At 44.5% G+C, this 20,000-nt stretch overlaps 2 protein-coding genes across 2 annotated transcripts in view; one reads left to right on the top strand and one right to left on the bottom strand.

The window, feature by feature from the left end:
- Window positions 1-9,433: 9,433 nt before the first annotated feature.
- LOC143277255 (uncharacterized) lies at window positions 9,434-18,148 on the bottom strand. The gene is made up of 5 exons (XM_076582033.1): window positions 18,091-18,148; window positions 15,851-16,082; window positions 12,867-13,073; window positions 11,894-11,980; window positions 9,434-9,646 (listed from the first exon to the last, which is right to left on the bottom strand). Exons 2-5 carry the CDS (start codon window positions 16,028-16,030, stop codon window positions 9,434-9,436), a joined length of 687 nt encoding a protein of 228 aa, XP_076438148.1. The 5' UTR covers window positions 16,031-16,082; window positions 18,091-18,148.
- Window positions 18,149-18,203: 55 nt separating this feature from the next.
- Window positions 18,204-20,000, top strand: part of LOC143277191 (uncharacterized) — an 11,813-nt gene continuing 10,016 nt past the window's right edge. Inside the window, exons 1-2 of the mRNA XM_076581968.1 lie at window positions 18,204-18,332; window positions 19,979-20,000. The exon at window positions 19,979-20,000 is cut by the window's right edge and continues 101 nt beyond it. Coding sequence (XP_076438083.1) covers window positions 18,327-18,332; window positions 19,979-20,000 — 28 coding nt within the window. The 5' untranslated portion in view covers window positions 18,204-18,326. The remainder of the gene's footprint in view (window positions 18,333-19,978) is intronic.

Raw genomic sequence — 20,000 nt, 5'->3', positions numbered from 1 at the left:
GTCACATGTGTCACAGAAAGAACAAAGTAGGTAGTATTCTCACTCAACCCAGTGATTTTTGTTTTTGTTGTCGGCACTCAAACGTAGACACATAAACACACACACACATAAATTGATATATATATATACATACACATACAGACTCAGACGCACACATGCACAGGCACACAATGTCGGACACACACATGCACAGAAATACTACTACAACACATTCACACACACAATGACAGACACAAAGACACACCCACATACAGACAGACACACCTGTACTCAAACGCATGTACACACACAGGCACATATACACAAGAACTTTACTATATATATATATACTTATACATACATACATATATATATAGAGAGAGAGAGAAAGAGAGACAGAGAGAGAGAGAGAGAGAGAAAGAGAGAGATGACAACTGACAAAGTCACAAACATCTAACACTGTCTGGACCATTTCACTTTCCACCAGGAAATACAGAAGAAAAAAAAATCCCTTCCATGTTAGCAACAGCAACCAAAAAAAAAAAAAAAAAAAAAAAGCCCAACCCCAAAGCATATTGACAACAACAAAAAAAAAAAGCATGCAAGCGCACACACTCACCCATCACTCCATCCATCCATCCACATGCACAAACACACTCGCCAGTACCCACACAAGCATTTTTTCTCTCTCTCTCTCCCCCTCTCTCAGATGCACACACACACACACACACACACACACACAACCTTGTAGTGTCTAGTGTCTGATAACTATTTCCATTATTCTCAGACAGTTAAATACATTGTGGTTCCTTGTATCTATTCTGGAAAAAAAAAAAGAAAAAAAGAAAAAAGAAACAAACCAATAAACACTGAAAAAAAAAAAATCAAAAGAAAATGAAGTACGTTTTATCATGGTACGCCCAGCACTGCAGAATTAAAGATAAAAGAATGATCTCAGACAAATCACTGTATACAGGTCTCCCAGGTCAACATATGTGCAGACCTGCCAGTGCCTGAAACCCCTTCGTGTGTATACGCACGCAGAAGATCAAATACGCACGTTAAAGATCCTGTAATCCATGTCAGCGTTCGGTGGGTTATGGAAACAAGAACATACCCAGCATGCACATCCCCGAAAACGGAGTATGGCTGCCTACAGGGCGAGGTAAATAAAACGGTCATACACGTAAAATGTTATATGTTTGTCTGAGTGTGTATGTGTGCGTGCCTGAAATCTGATTGAATGACACAGGAAACGAATGATGAGCGCCCAATGGCAGCCGTCAGTCGGCTCTACCCAGGTAGGCAGCCTGTTGTGTAAATGACCCCGTGTTTGTAAAGCGCTTAGAGCTTGGTCTCCGACCGAGGATAGGCGCTACATAAGTATCCATATCAATCAATCAATCAATCTTTTCTCCTTAACTTCGCTGACGGCACCAAGCAAATGAAAATGTGGTTGAAATTTTCAGAGTCGTTTTTGCACCTGAGCTTTCAAGAAAAATTAAGAGACATACAGCTTTCAAAGTGCATCAACAATTTTCATTGATAAACTAGGACAATGTCGCTTAAAAAAAAAAAAAAAAAAAAATCAAATCTATCAACATTTCAGATATCTGAAAATGTTCATTGTGTCACACGTGTACATCCCTGCCTTTGGGGTCTTTTCAGGAACAAACCATTTCACTCCTCACACACCGAAAGTATGATATGTATGACAGTCAGTCGTGTCTGACTATGACCATCTGAACAGCAGAGGAGGCAACTGCTGTTCCGACTATTTGGGCTAGAATCTGATTATTGTGGAGAGTGTCTTGCCCAAGTTACATCCCCACTCTCTCGGCCAAGAGGGTTTTTAGGACAGTCGGCGTTGGGATGGTTCCCAAAGGCCAGCTAGCCCACAAGGCTGCAGCACTAAGAGGCAGTGCAGTTTTGCCTCCTAGTTTGAGAGTCATAGTCCCTCACAAAAGACCAAGCTGTAAATGGTTTCCCATTGACTGGAGAAACCACTGATAATACAGTTCTCACTTTGCTGTTGGCCCAAAATGTAAACCTATGTCAATCTGTGATATAAGCCGAGTGTTGGGCCTAACAACGCCGAAAGTAATACACCACCGAAGTGACTCAGCAGCAGTGCAGGGTCTCCTCTGGTGTGTGGCCTCCTGGCGACCTAACATTGATGGTTCCCTGTGGACTGCCAACGCTGGAACTGCGACGGACGAACCCGGGTGTGGCTGTGTATGGGGGAATCTAAATGAGCGGCGTGGGAGTAATGCCACTGAAACGGTGCAGATGATGGGGCAGCAAAAAAAAAAAAAAAAAAGTAATACACTGTGGCACCCCATCTCTCTCGTCTTAAACCCTGTGAATCCTGAATCTTGATGAAACAACATCAGTATGGTACAGCTGTGAAGTACAGTCACTACCGTAATTTCTGGGCCTATTCTGCGTCTTTCAAAATCAATTTCATGTCTTATCATTTCTGCAGGTTGATCCTTCTCCACAGGATACAACACACACACACACACACACACACACACACACACATCATTACTCTTTCTCTTGAGAACACAACCAAAAACAATTCAATACCAAGCAACGAAGCCAAATTAAGCTCAGCTCAGCTCAAAATCAACAAATGAAAAACAAACATTTCAGAAAAGATCTGAAACCTTCTCCCTTAGACAAGGTTAGTTACTTCAACGGCAGATCTTGATTAATTAAAGTTCATCACACAAACTGTCTTCAATATCACAATCATTTTTTTAACAATGAACCTCGCCATTTCAACCTTCAACAACAACAACAACTCAAATCTGATGACTGAAGACCACACAACACCTTCACCATTTCACCGCCAGTCAATTTAGAGTACAAAATTCCCTTGTGGTATATAAACACAGAAAAGACAGTGGCTATGAATAGCTGGAGATTCCCCCTGCGATGTATAGAAAATATGGCCTATCCTACCACCGAACGGTAAGAGCAGTAGGTTCACGGATAACAGACCAATGAATGGTCACCTTTCAGTGACATGGGTCCTCTACCACGCCTGTGCATAAATGCGAGCTTGGCGGTGAAAGGGTTAATCCCCTCCAACCCTGGGAAAGTTCACAGCCTCAACAAGCTTGCCTCCATATTGGCTTTGATAAAAAAAAACAAAAAAAACACACAAAAAAACACGGAGATAAATAAGCTGACAAAAACCGCTTTTTCCTCAATGTTTGAGCATGACAATGGTAAGAAGACAGATTACAGGGGGAAGAAAGAAAGAAAGAGAGAGAGAGAGAGAGAGAGAGAGAGAGAGAGAGAGAGAGAGATGAGAGAAGAAAAAAAAGAAAGAAAGAAAAGACAACAGAAAGGAGAAAAATGATGATGGAAGGAACAAAAAGAAACAAACAAAACAAAAAAGAAAGAAAAAGAAAAGAGAGAGAGAACGAACAAAAAAAACAAACAAAAAAAGTGGGAAAGAGTCTTCCAAGGATGCTGAGACTATCCTGCTCATTTGCAGAAATTTTACGCATCCACTGATTTCTAAAAAAAAAAAACCCCACAAAAAAAAACAACAACAAAAAAACACCGCTTTTTCCTTCCCATTTGACACAACAGGAAATGCTGCAGGAGTTAGTTCCCTTTACTAGCAGTTTTTTTTTGCAAGTGCAGGAACAGTGGATTCTTTGTTGCTCATAGTCCATCCGACGGCACAGGGCCATATCAGGTCCGTCAAACCACACAAACGCTCAACCACGTCAACACAAACCTGTCCACATCTACAAAACAAGAGAGGCAAGGCCTTCAAGACTCACTTGTGATACACTGAAAAAAAAAAAAATCCAAGCTTTTCATGTATTGTGTATAATTTCAAAATGTAATGTTTAAGATGAGAAAGATCAGTTTAAAGCGAATTAAGTCCCCTAGCATTAATTACAGAGTAATTTCCCTCTTTTTACTATCTGCACCAAAACGTTTGCAAAATAAATAAAACTTCCATGCTTAGCAAAAGAAGTTCCTGTTTGAACAAAAAAAAATGATAATAATGACTCCTCTTGTTGTTGTGTCAGAATAAGAAGTCAAAGTGCCAAGTTTAGAGAATACAAAAAATATAAATATAACAGTAAATGCAGTTTGCATATAATTAGGCTTCTTTTTTAAATTTTTTTTGTGCCCATCCCAGAGGTGCAATATTGTTTTAAACAAGATGACTGGAAAGAACTGGATTTTTCCTATTCTTATGCCAAATTTGGTGTCAACTGACAAAGTATTTGCAGAGAAAATGTCAATGTTAAAGTTAACCACGCACACACAGACACACGGACACACACACACAGACACAGACAACCGAACACCGGGTTAAAACACAGACTCACTTTGTTTACACAAGTGAGTCAAAAAACCACTAAGGCAAACCCACAAAACACAGTTCGTGATACAGTCTCCCAACCATTTAGCTCCTGGTGGCAAATAAAACTAGGCCATGCTGAGGACGCCAGCCATTCCGCTTAATTTATCATCCCCAGATTACAAAAAGTCATAAAAAGAGGAAAAAACAATACTTAAAAAAACAAAAAAAACAAAAAATACATAAAAAAGGCCATATAGGCAAATAACACTGCAGAATGGGCAGCTAGTGCCCATCCCAGTGTCAACATCTCACTACCCAATCACCAGAGCAAAACAGCACAGATAGTACATCACAGACTGCGGAAAAGAGCAAAAACAAAAAACAAAAAAAACCCAACAAAAATGTCAAGGCTTGCTTGAAAAACAGAACAGGGGAATGGACTGGGAAGGCAGAAAAAGGAGACAACAGTGAAGAAAGAAAAAAAAAAAGGCAGAAAGAAAGAGAGTGATAGAAAAGAGGAAATTTCTAACACAGAATTTCCAGAAGGCGGGGGATACTATTTGTTCTGAAAGTTTCAAGTTTTAATTATCCTTTCACTCCTACTGGAGTATGGAGGGTTACTGCAAAATAATCTTTTCATGCCCAGAACAAACATTTCCAAATACACAACGATGTCACATAAAAGTTGAGAAAACACAAATGTCTTTCAACTCCAAAAGTGTAGCTAGGCAACATTTGCAAAGCAAATTGTCTTACTTACAGCTAAAATGACTTTTTTTGCCTCCTTTGAGCATATTACAAAAATTAAAAACCGATTTTGGAGACACATATTTTTTTAGGAACATATCTATTTTGTAACTGATCATAATTGAGACATTCCATTATATAAAATGAAACTCATCACCAATCACAGACATGTTACAAACCTCACAAAGCCGTGACTCTCGTGGTATGCCTTTGTGTCTCCCTGTGTCTATTTCCAGCTTATGATTACTACTACGAAATCTGAAGAAGCTGGTAACATTTGACCTCTGGCATCCCGACGGAAGGGGGAGGATGAAGGAACATGGAAACCTTTTTTACTGAAACAAAATTTTGATACCAGTGCATTGCTCGGGCGCAAGGCTGAATGGGTTACAGTTACACGTTCATGACACCACACGCTTCTTTCTGAGAACAATGCGAAGCGCTATCCTGAAACGTCTCTGGACCAAGTGAAACAAATGCAGCTCTGTCTGACAGGAACTGCAGTCAGGATTGCTCCCCCTGTCTTGTTATGAGGATGATAACAACAAGAATAAACAACAAAAACAACAATAATTAGTGATAATGATAATAATATTGTACATCTGAACGGCGCCCTTTCTCTCTAAGAGCTCAGTGCGCTTTAGACGGAAGAAAAATGTTACAAATTATACAGACCACTCATGACAACTCTCTCGCTCTCTTTCTCTCTCTCTGCTGCTGCTTCTGCTGCTACACAACCTTCCCCCCCCCCCCCTCTCTTCAACTGCCCCCTCTCCTTGCTCACCCCCCCCCCTCCGCACCCCCTCGGACAACACCTTCCCTTCCCCTTACCCCCCTCTCCCAATCACCATCATCACCATTAATTCATCATCACGACAGCTCGGCCCCCAGGGTGGTGAAGGTCCTTCCTGTAGCCACGTGACGGGGGGGAGGGGGGGGGGGGGAGTTCTCGCTGCTGCCTCTTCTGCTGCTACACAACCTCCCCAAACCACCCCCTCCAACACAAAGAACATCTTCCCCCCCCCCCTCCCCCTCAACCACCACCGTCAATCCACAATCACGACAACTTGAAGATCAGATGGAAGGTGTCTGTCCTGAAGTTCCAAATGCATCGACTGCTCCTTCTTCTTCTGCCGCTACACAACCTCCCCCCCCCCCCCCCCCCCGACTCTCCTCTCCCCCCAGTGCCCCCTCCCCTCGCAACCACACACCTCCTCCTCCTCCTCCCCCCCCACCCCCCCACAATCACCACCTTCAATCAATCATCAAGACAACGTGACCCCCCCCCTAAGTGGTGGCAGTCTTTCCTGCAGCTGTGCGTCGACTGTCACAACTGCTTCTTCTGCTGCAAAAGATCCTCCTGCCCCCCTCACTCTCTTTCACCAACCGCCCCCTCCCCCTCCCTTCACCCCACATGCACAACCCCCCCAACCCCCCCGCCCCGTCCAACCCCCCCGCCCCGTCCCCCCCCCAACCCCCCCGCCCCGTCCCCCCCCCCCCGCCCCCCCCCCCCCAAATCACCAGCCTCAATTCACTATCACGACGACAACTGTACGATCAGATGGTAAGCGTCTTTCCCTGAAGCTTCACATGTATGGACTGTTGCTGTTTCTTCGACTGAGCAACACAACCTCCCTCCTCCCGCCCACACACACACACACACCACTTTCTCCCCCCCCCCCCCACCCAACTACCACCAGCATCAATCCACCATCACCCTAAGGTGGTGAGAGTCTTTCCCATAGCAGTGCGTTGACTCTCTCTCTGCTGCTTCTTCTATTGCTACAAAACCTCCCCTCCCACCCACCCCACAACACCTACCCCCCACGCCCCCCAAGCCATTTTATTATTATTTCTGTACGCTTATAGTTGACTTCATCAAGTTTTTGTGCCTTATACATATTATTATTAGTAGTAGTAGTTCTTTCTTTTTTTTTATGTATTTATCTTTTTTTTTCTTTTCTCAAGGCCTGACTAAGCGCGTTGGGTTACGCTGCTGGTCAGGCATCTGCTTGGCAGATGTGGTGTAGCGTATATGGATTTATCCGAACACAGTGACGCCTCCTTGAGCTACTGAAACTGAAACTGACTGTCGCTGCTGCTTCTTCTTCCGCTGCTATAGGACCTCCCCCCCCCCCCACCCACCCCCACCCCCGCACCCCTCCTCTCTCCTCCGCCACTCACTCCCCTCGCACCCCCCCCCCCCACACACACACACACAACACCTTCCCCCCCCCCTTCCATCCTCACAACCACCACCAAAGTCAATCCACAATCACGACAACTTGAAGATCAGATGGAAGGTGTCTGTCCTCAAGTTCCAAATGCATCGACTGCTCCTTCTTCTTCTGCCGCTACACAACCTTCCCCCCCCCCCCACCCCCCCCACTCTCCTCTCCCCCCAGTGCCCCCTCCCCTCGCAACCACACACCTCCTCCTCCTCCCCCCCCCCCCACAATCACCACCTTCAATCAATCATCACGACAACGTGACCTCCCCCCCCCCCCCCCAAGTGGTGGCAGTCTTTCCTGCAGCTGTGTGTCGACTGTCACTACTGCTTCTTCTGCTGCAAAAGATCCTCCCCCCCCCTCTTTCACCAACCACCCCCTCCACCTCCCTTCACCCCACATACACAACCCCTCCACCCCCCCACCCACCCCCAAATCACCAGCCTCAATCCACTATCACAACGACAACTGTACGATCAGATGGTAAGCGTCTTTCCCTGAAGCTTCACATGTATCGACTGTTGCTGTTTCTTTGACTGCGCAACACAACCTCCCCCTCCCGCCCACACACACCACTTTCTCCCCCCCCACCCACCCAACTACCACCAGCATCAATCCACCATCACCCTAAGGTGTTGAGAGTCCCATAGCAGTGCGTTGACTCTCTGTGTGCTGCTTCTTCTATTGCTACAAAACCTCCCCTCCCACCCACCCCACAACACCTACCCCCCCCCCCCACCCCCCAAGCCATTTTATTATTATTTCTGTACGCTTATAGTTGACTTCATCAAGTTTTTGTGCCTTATACATATTATTATTATTAGTAGTAGTTCTTTTTTTTTTTAATGTATTTATCTTTTTTTTTCTTTTCTCAAGGCCTGACTAAGCCCGTTGGGTTACGCTGCTGGTCAGGCATCTGCTTGGCAGATGTGGTGTAGCGTATATGGATTTATCCGAACACAGTGACGCCTCCTTGAGCTACTGAAACTGAAACTGACTGTCGCTGCTGCTTCTTCTTCCGCTGCTATAGGACCTCCCCCCCCCCACCCACCCCCACCCCCGCACCCCTCCTCTCTCCTCCGCCGCTCACTCCCCTCGCCCCCCCCTGGCCCCCCCCCCACACACACACACAACACCTTCCCCCCCCCCCCCCCCTTCCATCCTCACAACCACCACCAAAGTCAATCCACAATCAACGACGACTTGAAGATCAGATGGAAGGTGTCTTTCTTGAAGCTCCACATGCATCGCGTCTCTCACTGCTGCTTCTGCTGCTACACAGCCTCCCCTCCCGCCAACACACACACACACACACACACACACACGCGCAAGAAATCCTCCCTCCCCCAGCCATCCCAAGCCATCATCACGACGACTTGAAGATCAGACGGTGGGTGTCTTTCCTGAAGCTTCACATTCAACGACTTTCACTGCTGCTGAACCTCCATTACCGTCCCTTCCCCTCCCTTCTACACACACACAATATCTCCCTCCCCCCCAAGACCCCCCCCCCCCCACACCCTCCACCCGCACAACCACCACCACCACCACCGTCAAACCCACCATCACGACAGCTTGACCCCCAAGGTAGTGAGAGTCCTTCCTGTAGCCGTGCAACGATGACTCCTCTGCTGTTTCTTCTGCTGCTACAACCCCCTCACCCCCCCCCCCCCCCGCTCCCACTCCCCTTCCCTGCTGTAAACGACACATTCCCACTCCCCCCCCCCGCACCCCCCCCCCCCAAACTACCATCACTCCATCACCACGACAACTTGACGGCAAGGTGTTCAGAGTCTTTCCTGTAAACCACGAATCGACTGTTACTTGCTGCTTCTTCTGCTTCTGCTGCAACACAACCCCCCCCTCCTCTCACCCTCCACACACACACACAACACCTCCCCCCCCCCCCCCCCCTGTGCCCCCCCCCCTCCCAAAAAAAAACCGTCCCAATCCACCATCACGACAGCTTGAACCCCAAGGTGGTGAGAGTCCTTCCTGTAGCCGCGCGACAACTCCCGCTGCTGTTTCTTCTGCTGTTGCTGCAACACAACCCCCACCCCCCACCCCCAAGGTCCTCCCCCACACACACACAACACCTTCCCCCCCTTGCCCCCCCCAAAAAAACCGTCCCAATCCACCATCACGACAGCTTGACGCCCAGGTGGTGCGAGTCCTTCCTGTAGCCGCGCGACGACTCCCGCTGCTGCTTCTTCCGCTGCTGCTCCAGGGCCCTCTGCTGCCTCTCCAAGCGACGCTTGTCCCGCAGCGCCTCCTCCGCCTCCCACGACAGGTCCTCCTCCACCTCCTCCCCCCACTCGTTCTCCTTCTCCTGCCATGACTGCAGCTCGGAGTCCTGGGCAACAGGGATAGGAGAAGGAGGAGGAGTTAGAGGTAGAGAAAAACGAATGAATCGAGGCCCCCCCCCCCCGAGTCGAATCAAATACACAGAATGTAAGAATACAAGAAACACAAGCCACATGCAGCAAAATAAGGCCAAGTGAGTACGCTTAATAGCCAAAAAAAAGCGTAAGACGAGACAGAGCGTAAACCTGACAATATGGCGTGGAGAGCCTTGGCCAAAGGAATGATTCAGCGCTTATAGCTTTTAGAGGGGTCTGATTGGCTAAGAGCGGACCAGGCAAGACGGCTCGTCTTTTCACTGTTAGCCGCGCGAAATTTGGCCAAGCAGAGCAAACCGATAGGCCTAGTTTGCATCAGTTTGACATGGTACAGTATATGACACCAAACATTTGTTTATTTATTCATAGTCTGTTCATCTAATTCTAAGATGATGGAGTGGAGTGATGGCCTAGAGGTAACGCGTCCACCAAGGAAGTGAGAGAATCTGAGCGCGCTGGTTCGAATCACGGCTCAGCCGCCGATGTTTTCTCTCCCTCCACTAGACCTTGAGTGGTGGTCTGGACGCTAGTCATTCGGATGAGACGATAAACCGAGGTCCCATATGCAGCATGCACTTAGCACACATAAAAGAACCCACGGCAACAAAAGGGTTGTTCCTGGCAAAATTCTGTAGAAAAATCCACTTCGATCGGAAAAACAAATAAAATTGCACGCAGGGTGGTGCTGTAGTGTAGCGACGCGCTCTCCCTGGGGAGAGCAGCCCGAATTTCACACAGAGAAATCTGCTGTGATAAAAAGAAATACAAATACACCCCCCCATCCCTCCCTCGACCCCCCTGACCCTCATATCCCTTACACACACACACACACACCCCACACACACACACACACACACACACACACACACATGAGTGTCAAGTGATTGACATAAACACAGACTACAAGATTCAGACTGCCAGTGTTACCGTCACTCGGCCGAACACTCGGCTTATAATATCACAGATTGACATAAGTTTTACATCTGGGCCAACAGCAAAGTGAGAGCTGTATTATCAATGGTTTCTCCAGTCAATGGGAAATCATTTACAGCTTAGTCTTTTGTGAAGGACTATGACTCTCAAACTAGGAGGCAAAATTGCACTGGTTCTTAGTGTTGTTGCCTTTGGGAACCATCCCAATGCCGACTGTCCTAAAACCCTCTTGGCCGAGAGAGTGGGGATGTAACTTGGGCAAGACACTCTCCACTATAATCAAATTCTAAGCCCAAATAGTCGGAACAGCAGTTGCCTCCTCTGCTGTTCTGATGGTCATAGTCAGGCACGACTGACTATCATATATATATATATATATATATATATATATATATATATATATATATATATATATATATATATATATATATATATATATATTACCGTCACTGTACAAAGACAGTTACAGCAAGCAACCCCCAAGGTTTCCTCTGATGATACATAACATGAATACTTTTTTTTTACACTAATATTCACAATGCATTCCCTTTCCTTTACCCCCCCTTCTTTGCTCCTTTCCGTCTAAAAACACTTATAGTGAATTGACGTTAAGCTGAAGATAACACACACACACACGCACACACACACACACACTTTGTTATAAAGTTCAGCAGAGATGTTAAATGCATATGTGGAGAATCTATTTCTAGAAAACACATACTCTTTGAATGTCAGCGTCTTAAATCGTTTTTACCAAACTTCTCGGAAAATTCTTTTGAAGGTATTTTTGACAATTTCAAGATGCTATCTGCTATTGCAGAAGGTTTGCTGCATAGTCCAATTGGACATTTGTTATAGTTGTTACAGTTGTTTGATGTTAGCGTTTCCTTCTATATTGTGCCTATGTCTCCCGTTTTAATGCTTTATTTTTTCCAATGCTCTGTATCTTTCCCCACCACACACACACACACATCATGCGCACACACACATACACACACACCATTTTTCACCCTCTGCCCAATACCGTTCCCTCCACCACGCCCCGCCCTCCAACCCCCCCACCTTACCCCCCCCCCCCCCAACCCCCCCCTGTCTAATATCACTTAAAGTGGAAGACGTTAAACTGAAGACTACTACTACTACTACTACACACACACACCACAAACTCCACATTAAATGGATCACGGGGGGTGGTCCAGGGAAAGAAAATACTGGCCAGTGTGGGACGACGTAAGACACAGAGGGGCATGCGGAAAACTGGGACTCACCACAGAGGGCGCCACATCCATGACGGAGAGACGAGTGGAGATGGCGCTGCTGTTGACGCTGCCGTTGTCTTTCTTCTTCAGCAGAATCTGTCGACACCGTGACAGTGATGATTTTTTTTTTTTTTTTTTTTTTCTCATTTTCTTTAAAACCATCACAGTTGATTTTGCTAGGTCCTTGTTTTCATCTGAGTGAGAGTGAGAGAGAGAGAGAGTGTGTGTGTGTTCACCTGAGCGTGTGTGAGTGTGTGTGAGTGTGTGTGTGTGTGACTGTGAGTGTGTGTGTTATTGTGTTGTTTTTGTTTTGTGTGTGTGTGTGTGTGTGTGTGTGTTTCAATTTTTTTTCTTTCTTATTTTTTGTTTTTTTCACTGGAACTAAAACATGCTGCACGTCCATTTCCAAAATTCATCATAGCCACCAACACAAATTATCATGATCATTATTATCATCATTATAATTATCGTTATTATTATTATTCTTATCATCATCCTTCTTATTATCATTATCATCATAATCATTACAGGTATCATCATCATTATCATAATTAATATGATTATTATTGCCATTATAATTCCCATCATCATCATCATTATTATTTTATCATTACTGATATCATAATTACTTTTTGTCGTTGTCTTTCTTCTTCAACAGGATCTGTGGATACCATCACAGTTTTTGTGTGTGTGGGGTTTTTTTTTTTTAGTGTGTGTACAAATCTGCATGAACAGATTTCCACACACACATTCACTTACTCGTACACAGTAATCCCATCCCCCCCATTCGACTTTTTTCCTTCCCTCGTCTAATATCACGTACAGTGAAAAGACGTTAAAACTAAAGAACGAACACACACACACACACACACACACACACACACACACACACACTCAAGTTGTGACACCTCCTTCAGAAACGAAAACTGACAATGAAAAACCACCCATCGGATGCTACAAATATCCCCAGTGCTTTCTTCACCTTAGCTGGTCGTTTGACTTGTGGGGTCATGTCCTGAAAATAATCCGGCTCCGGCTCCGGTTCCGGTTCCGCTTTCCTGCCCCTCATCTGCTGATAGGTCCTGGCCGCGTGCTGAAAGTACGCTGAATTTGACTGGCCGTTCTGGGCTGGGGACTGCTGTGATTGGTTGATGTCCCAAGCATCCCACGATTCCATTTCCATGTCCGCCTGAGACAGGGCAAACAAGTTGTTGGATGATTTTAGTTTTCTTCATTTTTCTCTCTACACCATCCCCCCACACCTTCCGCATGTACATCCATTACTTTATCGCACATAAAGTGTATGTGTGTGTACATGGGTGTAAGTATGTATATATGTATGTGTGTGTACATGGGTGTAAGTATGTATATATGTATGTGTGTGTGTGCGTGCGTGCGCGTGTGCATGCATGCATGGGTTTGTGCAAGTATGAGTGAGTTTACGCGAAGGGGGATGTCCAGTTCTCGCAAAATTGCCTCCCTTCCCTGCCTCTTCCTTGTCTACAGTTTCTACAGTTTTACAGTTGTGCAAGCGTGTGATGGACTGGTGCAAAAGCGCTTTGATTTGTCTCTGCACAAGATTCAGCAGTATATAAATACCATTATTATTATTATCATTATTATTATTCCCAAAAGCCAACCAACCCCCAAGGCAGCAGCACTAAGAGTCAGTGCAGTCTTGTCTTCTAGTTTTGAGAGTTGTAGTCCTTCACAAAACATTAAGCTGTGAGTTAACTCACTCCATACGAATGGTGAAGGAGACGACGTTAACAGCGTTTCACCCCAGTTACCATCATCAAAATATTGCAAGCGGAAGGCTCTTATACTGAAGAGGTGAATGTTGACAAAGAATACCACAATTCTGACAACGGAAGCTAAAGGTTGGGTCATTCAGACACCCACTGGACATCCGAGGGGTCTGTGTAGAGGAGAAGAGAGGACTGGCCGTACTGAGTGAGTTAAACCCCATTGCAGTTGTGCAACCTTGCCTCCTGGTTTTCGAGTCACTTCCTCAGCTTCTTCAGGCCCATAACTACAGAGTAGTCATTGGGGGAAAACTGACGACTGCAGACGCAACCTCCCTTCTCCATCTGTCTCTTGTCAGCAGCCGCCGGCAGCAGCTCACGTGTATGGAGTCCGGTCCATTCTTTGATGTTCTCATGCCATTTCTTCCACTGTCTTCCTCTTCTTCTCCCACCCTCGATGGTGCCTTGCATGACTGTTTTGGACAGACTGGTGTGTCGAGTGTTGTGCCCAAACCATATCAGCTTGTGTCTCTTCACAGTTGAAAGGAGAGGTTCCTGAGGTCCAGCAAGGCTCTTAATTCTGCTCCATACATATTCATTGGTCCTGTGCTCGATCCAGGAAATTTGAAGGAGCTTCCTCAGGCATTTGTTCTCGAAGGCCTGGATCTTCCTTTCAGTTTCGGCCGTCAGTGTCCATGCTTCGCAACCATACAGTACAATGGAGACCACCAGGGCTTTGTAGAGTTTGAATTTTGTGGAGAATCGGATGTTACTTTTCCACACTCTGTTCAGTGTGGTCATGGCTGTGGTGGCTGTGCCAATACGAATTCTTATTTCTGCTTTGCTGCTTCCATCCTTTGTCAGGGTTGCTCCTAGATATTTGAAGTTTCCGACATCTTCCAGCTGTAAATGAATCCCCATTACATCATGCAGCTCTCACTTTGCTTGCTACTGGTTCTTGTGTCGGTGAGTGACTGGGGGCATGTTGATGGCCACAACGTGGGTACTGACCATGGTAGGGGCCCCAGCTGTAGGCCTGTGTCCAGCAATCACAGGGAGGAAGGTAGCAGAGTGGTGAAGACACCCATCTGCCGATTCACAGAGAGTGTGGGAGGGGCCTGGGTTCAAATCCCACTCTCGCCCCTTTCTCCCAAGTTTGACCGGAAAAATCAAACTGAGCGTCAAGTCATTCCGATGAGACGATAAACCAAGGACCCGTGTGCAGCACACACTTGGACGGGCGCAATAGCCGAGTGGTTAAAGCGTTGGACTGTCAATCTGAGGGTCCCGGGTTCGAATCACGGTGACAGCGCCTGGTGGGTAAAGGGTGGAGATTTTTACGATCTCCCAGGTCAACACATGTGCAGACCTGCTCGTGCCTAAACCCCCTTCGTGTGTATATGCAAGCAGAAGATCAAATACGCACGTTAAAGATCCTGTAATCCATGTCAGCGTTCGGTGGGTTATGGAAACAAGAACATACCCAGCACGCACACCCCCGAAAACGGAGTATGGCTGCCTACATGGCGGGGTAAAAACAGTCATACACGTAAAAGCCCACTCGTGTGCATACGAGTGAACGCAGAAGAAGAAGAAGAAGCACGCACTTGGTGCACTGTAAAAGAACCCATGGCAATGAGAAGTATTGTCCTCTGGCAAAAATTCTGTACTCTGACAGGTACACAAACATACATGCATGCACTCAAGGCCTGACTAAGAGTGTTGGGTTATGCCACTGTTCACTGGTCAGGCATCTGCCTAGCAGTTGTGGCGTAGCATACGTTAAATTCGACGGATTTGTCTAACGCAGTGAGCACTCCTTGAGAAGCTTTTTTTTTTTTTTTTTTTTTTTTTTTTTTTCTCTCTCTCAAGGCCTGACTAAACGTGTTGGGTTACGCTGCTGGTCAGGCATCTGCTTGGCAGATGTGGTGTAGCGTATATGGATTTGCCCGAACGCAGTGACGCCTCCTTGAGCTACTGAAACTGACTGTCGCTGCTGCTTCTTCCGCTGCTATAGGACCTCCCCCCCCACCCCCACCCCCCACCACATCCCCGCCTCTCTCCTCCACCACTCACTCCCCTCGCCGCCCCTCCCCCCCCCCCCCAACACACAACACCTTCCCCCCCCCCTTCCATCCTCACTACCACCACCATAGTCAATCCACGACGACTTGAGCAACAAGCTACAAGCTGAGCACTGAGCCATGTCTGTTAGTGGTACCTCCTGAGCCCCGTTGAAGGACTGAGTCATGTCGATGGTCGTGGACTGCGTGGTGGTGACCATGGCAGGGACCCCGGGGTCCATCTCTGATGCCTTGACCCGCCGGCACCAAAGTCGCTTCAGGGGCCTGAAGAAGAGGCTGAAGAGCGACTTGACGATGTTGAACACCACTCTGATCATGGCGAGCTGGCTGCTGGGAGTTGGGGGTGACCACGCCTTGCTTACGCCCTGTCTGCAAGGGTCATTGATAACGTCATATAATAATGTTATTGATGTTGTTGTTATCATTATTATGATTATATTATCATTACTACTACTACTACTACCACTACTACTACTATCATTATTGTAATCATTGCTGTTGTTGTTACTAATAATAACATTACTAGTAGTAGCATTGCTATTACTGTTGTTCTTATCATTATTATGGTATCGCTATCATTATCATCCACATTATTATTATTATTATTATTATCATTACTGTAATCATTATTATCAGGATTATGATCATGATGATGATGATGTTTATTTTCACATTATAATAATTATGAAGATGACGATGATGATGATGATGATGATCAGAAGAAGAAGAAGATAAAAGGATGATGATGATGATGACAATGATTGTAATTATTACTATTATTATCATTATCATCATCATCATTATTATTATCAGTTATCATTATCATTATTGTTATCATTATCCCTATTTTTCTTCTTCATATAGACTTGATTTTTCTCTGAGATTTACCAGGGACAACCCATTTGTTGCCATGGATTAGTTCATATGCACAAAGTGCATGCTACACACCTCAGTTTATCTTTTCATCTGAATGACTATATAGACATATATATTGATCTGAAAACCATACTTAATTTAAAAAAACAAAAAACAACAACAACAAAAAAAACCTAAAAAGAACAAAAAAGCAAACCTCACTATTAATCTGCACAACACTCAAAAGCTTTATAACAAGACAAGCAAAAATCTTTGTATTTGAAAAACAACAAGTTTTATTTGGTTGGTTTTGGTGAGCCTTGATACTGATATGATATGATATGGTTTGGTAATCTGGATGAAATTTACCAAGGAACTGCAGCACATTACCATATGTAATGTATTCACACTTATAACTATTCATACTTAGACAGAAAAGGTATGAACATTAAAATCAAGTGACCACAGAAAAACAACAAAGTTGGTTTGTTTTTTTTTTTTTACAAATATGGAATGCACTACCTATCGAAACAAAACTTGCACAAAATACTAATGTGTTCAAAAATCTCCTTGACATGAACATTAATTTAAAAGAAAAATTTACTGACTCTGACAAGTGATTTACAGTTCATGTAAAAGAAAACACACACACACACACACACACACACACACACACACACATATATATATATATATATATATATATATACACATACACACATATATATATATATATATATATATATATATATATGTGTGTGTGTGTGTGTGTGTGTGTGTGTGTGTATATATATATATATGTGTGTGTGTGTGTGTGTGTGTGTGTGTGTGTGTGTCCCACTAATAACAGGAGAGCAATATTGAATGGGACATAATAAAGGCCGTGAGGCCTTGGCAGTCAAATGCCAGTCCCTACACTACTACTACTACTACTGCTACTACTACTACTAAAGGAAATATCAACATGAAAGAGCACAGTCGATCAGCATCTGTGTAGCATTTGCTCAACAGGCTGCCTTCTTTGGTTGAGTCTAATTAAGGCAGCAACCCCCACGTTCACCTGCTTACATGCACAAGTTGGCTTTTAACTGTATGACTGTGTTTTATCCCACCATATAGACAACAATACTCCGTCTTCGGGGGTAAAATTGCAAGAGTCAAGGCGCACCCGGATACCGTAGTGGGCTCTGCTGAGTATAAATAATGCGCAAATAATATATAAATGTGAGACTATCAAAAGCCTCCATCAGTTGATGACCTGTCATGGGTTGCAGTATATTAAGCACCACAAAAATGTATCAGTTGAGTAACTCTTACAACATGTGCCGTTGCGTTTCGCCTGTCAAAATTAATGTCACTGTCAGTTTTTGTCACTTCTGAGACAAGCTGCAGTCGAACAGAAATGTACCTGTAGAATGCAACAACATTCAGACATTGGAAGCTCTGCGCACATGCATCTTAATGTTATTCGATTGTAAATGAAAAATTGCACTCATTACCCCAAACAAAAAGAAGCACTCACCCCCCAAAACACGTAATGCAAAATAAATAGCGTCAACTTCAATTCGGACGACTTTTTCCAACCGGAACACAGTCAGCATTACCTCCCTTACTTCATTTTCCCGGAAGTGTAGGTTGCCAAACAACAACAACATGGCAGTGGCCTGAAAAAATTCGGGGGGAGAAGATTTGATCGGGAAGAATCTGTGTTGTCCGTCTGTGAAATTTCCTGTCCTGTCTGCTTTGTGATTGACAAACATGCCTGTACGTAGAATTTTTTTCTAATGATTGGAAGGCATTTTTATGAAAGTCAAGTATTGTTTTCGATCAAATTTATCATAATTGTTCCGCAGTTACCGCCGCTAAATCAGTCGAACATAATGAGGACTATCGATTTCGTTAAAAATAGTTATTGATTCGTTGCGTTTATATATATTTTGTGTGTGTAACGTTGTTGGAGCAACTGAAACATGAATGTAGAGGCTACCTGGTTGTCAACGTACATTTGTAAGCACCTTCAAATTAATTGCGAAAGCTGCAGACGCAAATGTGATTTACTTCTCAATCCAGTGCAGGCTGCTTCATGTGCACAACACAGCCTTGATCAGTTATCAACACATAACAGTCAAATGCAGAAATATAAAACGATTTTTCTTCTTGGATAACTGCACGCCTTCAAGAATGCCTTCAAGAACAGACTGGATGTCTACTGGAAGAACAAGCCAGACAAATACAATCCGTCTTGCCAATAAGCCACGCATGCAAAGTTTAGTATGTACAATTGATGACCCACACGGAGCGATGAACAGGTCTTCAAGACCTAAAACATCGTACAGTTCAAGTTCAAGTTCAAGTTCATCTAGTTGTAGATTCTAGCATAACAATTTGGGGGGGTTCCGGTTTGCTGCTCTGTAGGGAATGCAGTCAGTGCTAGCCTATCAGGGGGGTGGGGTGGGGTGGGGTGGGGCGTGGGGGTCAGGGGGGGGAGGGGGAGGATGAGGGCGAAGGGAGTTGGGGCCACCACACTCACTACTTTAGGCCTCTAGGCAGACGGAGGTAGGCCCAACTTTCGGGTGGGTGGGAAGGACAGGGAAGGTGGGGACTGGTTCCTTTTAGAATGTTGCACTGACTCCCCACTGCTGAGTATGTTTTGAAGTTGAAATTAAGACTTAACTGGTGCATTCAGACAATTTGTTACAACACAAAGCTACAGAATCATCCAGCAGATAACTACTGACTGGGCATGAGATGAATAGAAAGATAAACATGCACACAGACACACAGACACAGACACACACACACACACACACACACACACACACACACACACACACACACACACACACACACACATCTATCTATCTATCTATCTATATCCTACTTTCATGAATTTCATAAACATACCTGTTGATGGGAAGACTGAGTCTTAGCTCATCTAGATATATACACTCTGGAAAAAAATCCTTTGAAATTGTAATGATATCAATACTACTACTAATGATAATGATAACAACAACAACAATAATGATAATAGGAATAATGATGGTAATATTGATGATGATGATCATAATGCTGATAATGATAACAATAACAATAATGATGATAAAAATGAAGATAATAATGATGATAATATTAATAATAACAATAGCAATAATAGTACTAATGATGCTGATAAAAAAAAAGATAATAATAATGATGCTGATGATGATGATAATGATAATGATAATAATAATAAAGAAATAATAATAATAATAATAGTGATAAAAAAAACAACAACAATGATGATGATAATGATAATATTAATAATGATGATAATAATAATAATAATAAAAACATGGATAATGATAACGATAGTGACAACAATTACGATAATGATGATAATCTCATCTCTGTTGTTCTGATTCTCACAGTCTTCACTGCCGGCAATTGACA

This window comes from Babylonia areolata, chromosome 33 (genome assembly GCF_041734735.1).
Source record: "Babylonia areolata isolate BAREFJ2019XMU chromosome 33, ASM4173473v1, whole genome shotgun sequence".
In the NCBI taxonomy this organism is placed as follows: Eukaryota; Metazoa; Mollusca; class Gastropoda; order Neogastropoda; family Buccinidae; genus Babylonia; species Babylonia areolata.
Note: the sequence above shows the minus strand (reverse complement) of the source record. Positions and strands in the feature narration are given on the sequence as shown.

Bases quoted from the DNA above. Each gene is read 5' to 3' on its own strand.
- LOC143277255 (XM_076582033.1), bottom strand. From the start codon at position 16,030: ATGATCAGAGTGGTGTTCAACATCGTCAAGTCGCTCTTCAGCCTCTTC. The intron at 11,981-12,866 runs GTGAAGAAAGCA...CGGTGTCGACAG, and splicing joins AAGTCAAACGACCAGCTAAG to ATTCTGCTGAAGAAGAAAGA. The intron at 9,647-11,893 runs GTGAGTCCCAGT...CCTGTTGCCCAG, and splicing joins TGGATGTGGCGCCCTCTGTG to GACTCCGAGCTGCAGTCATG.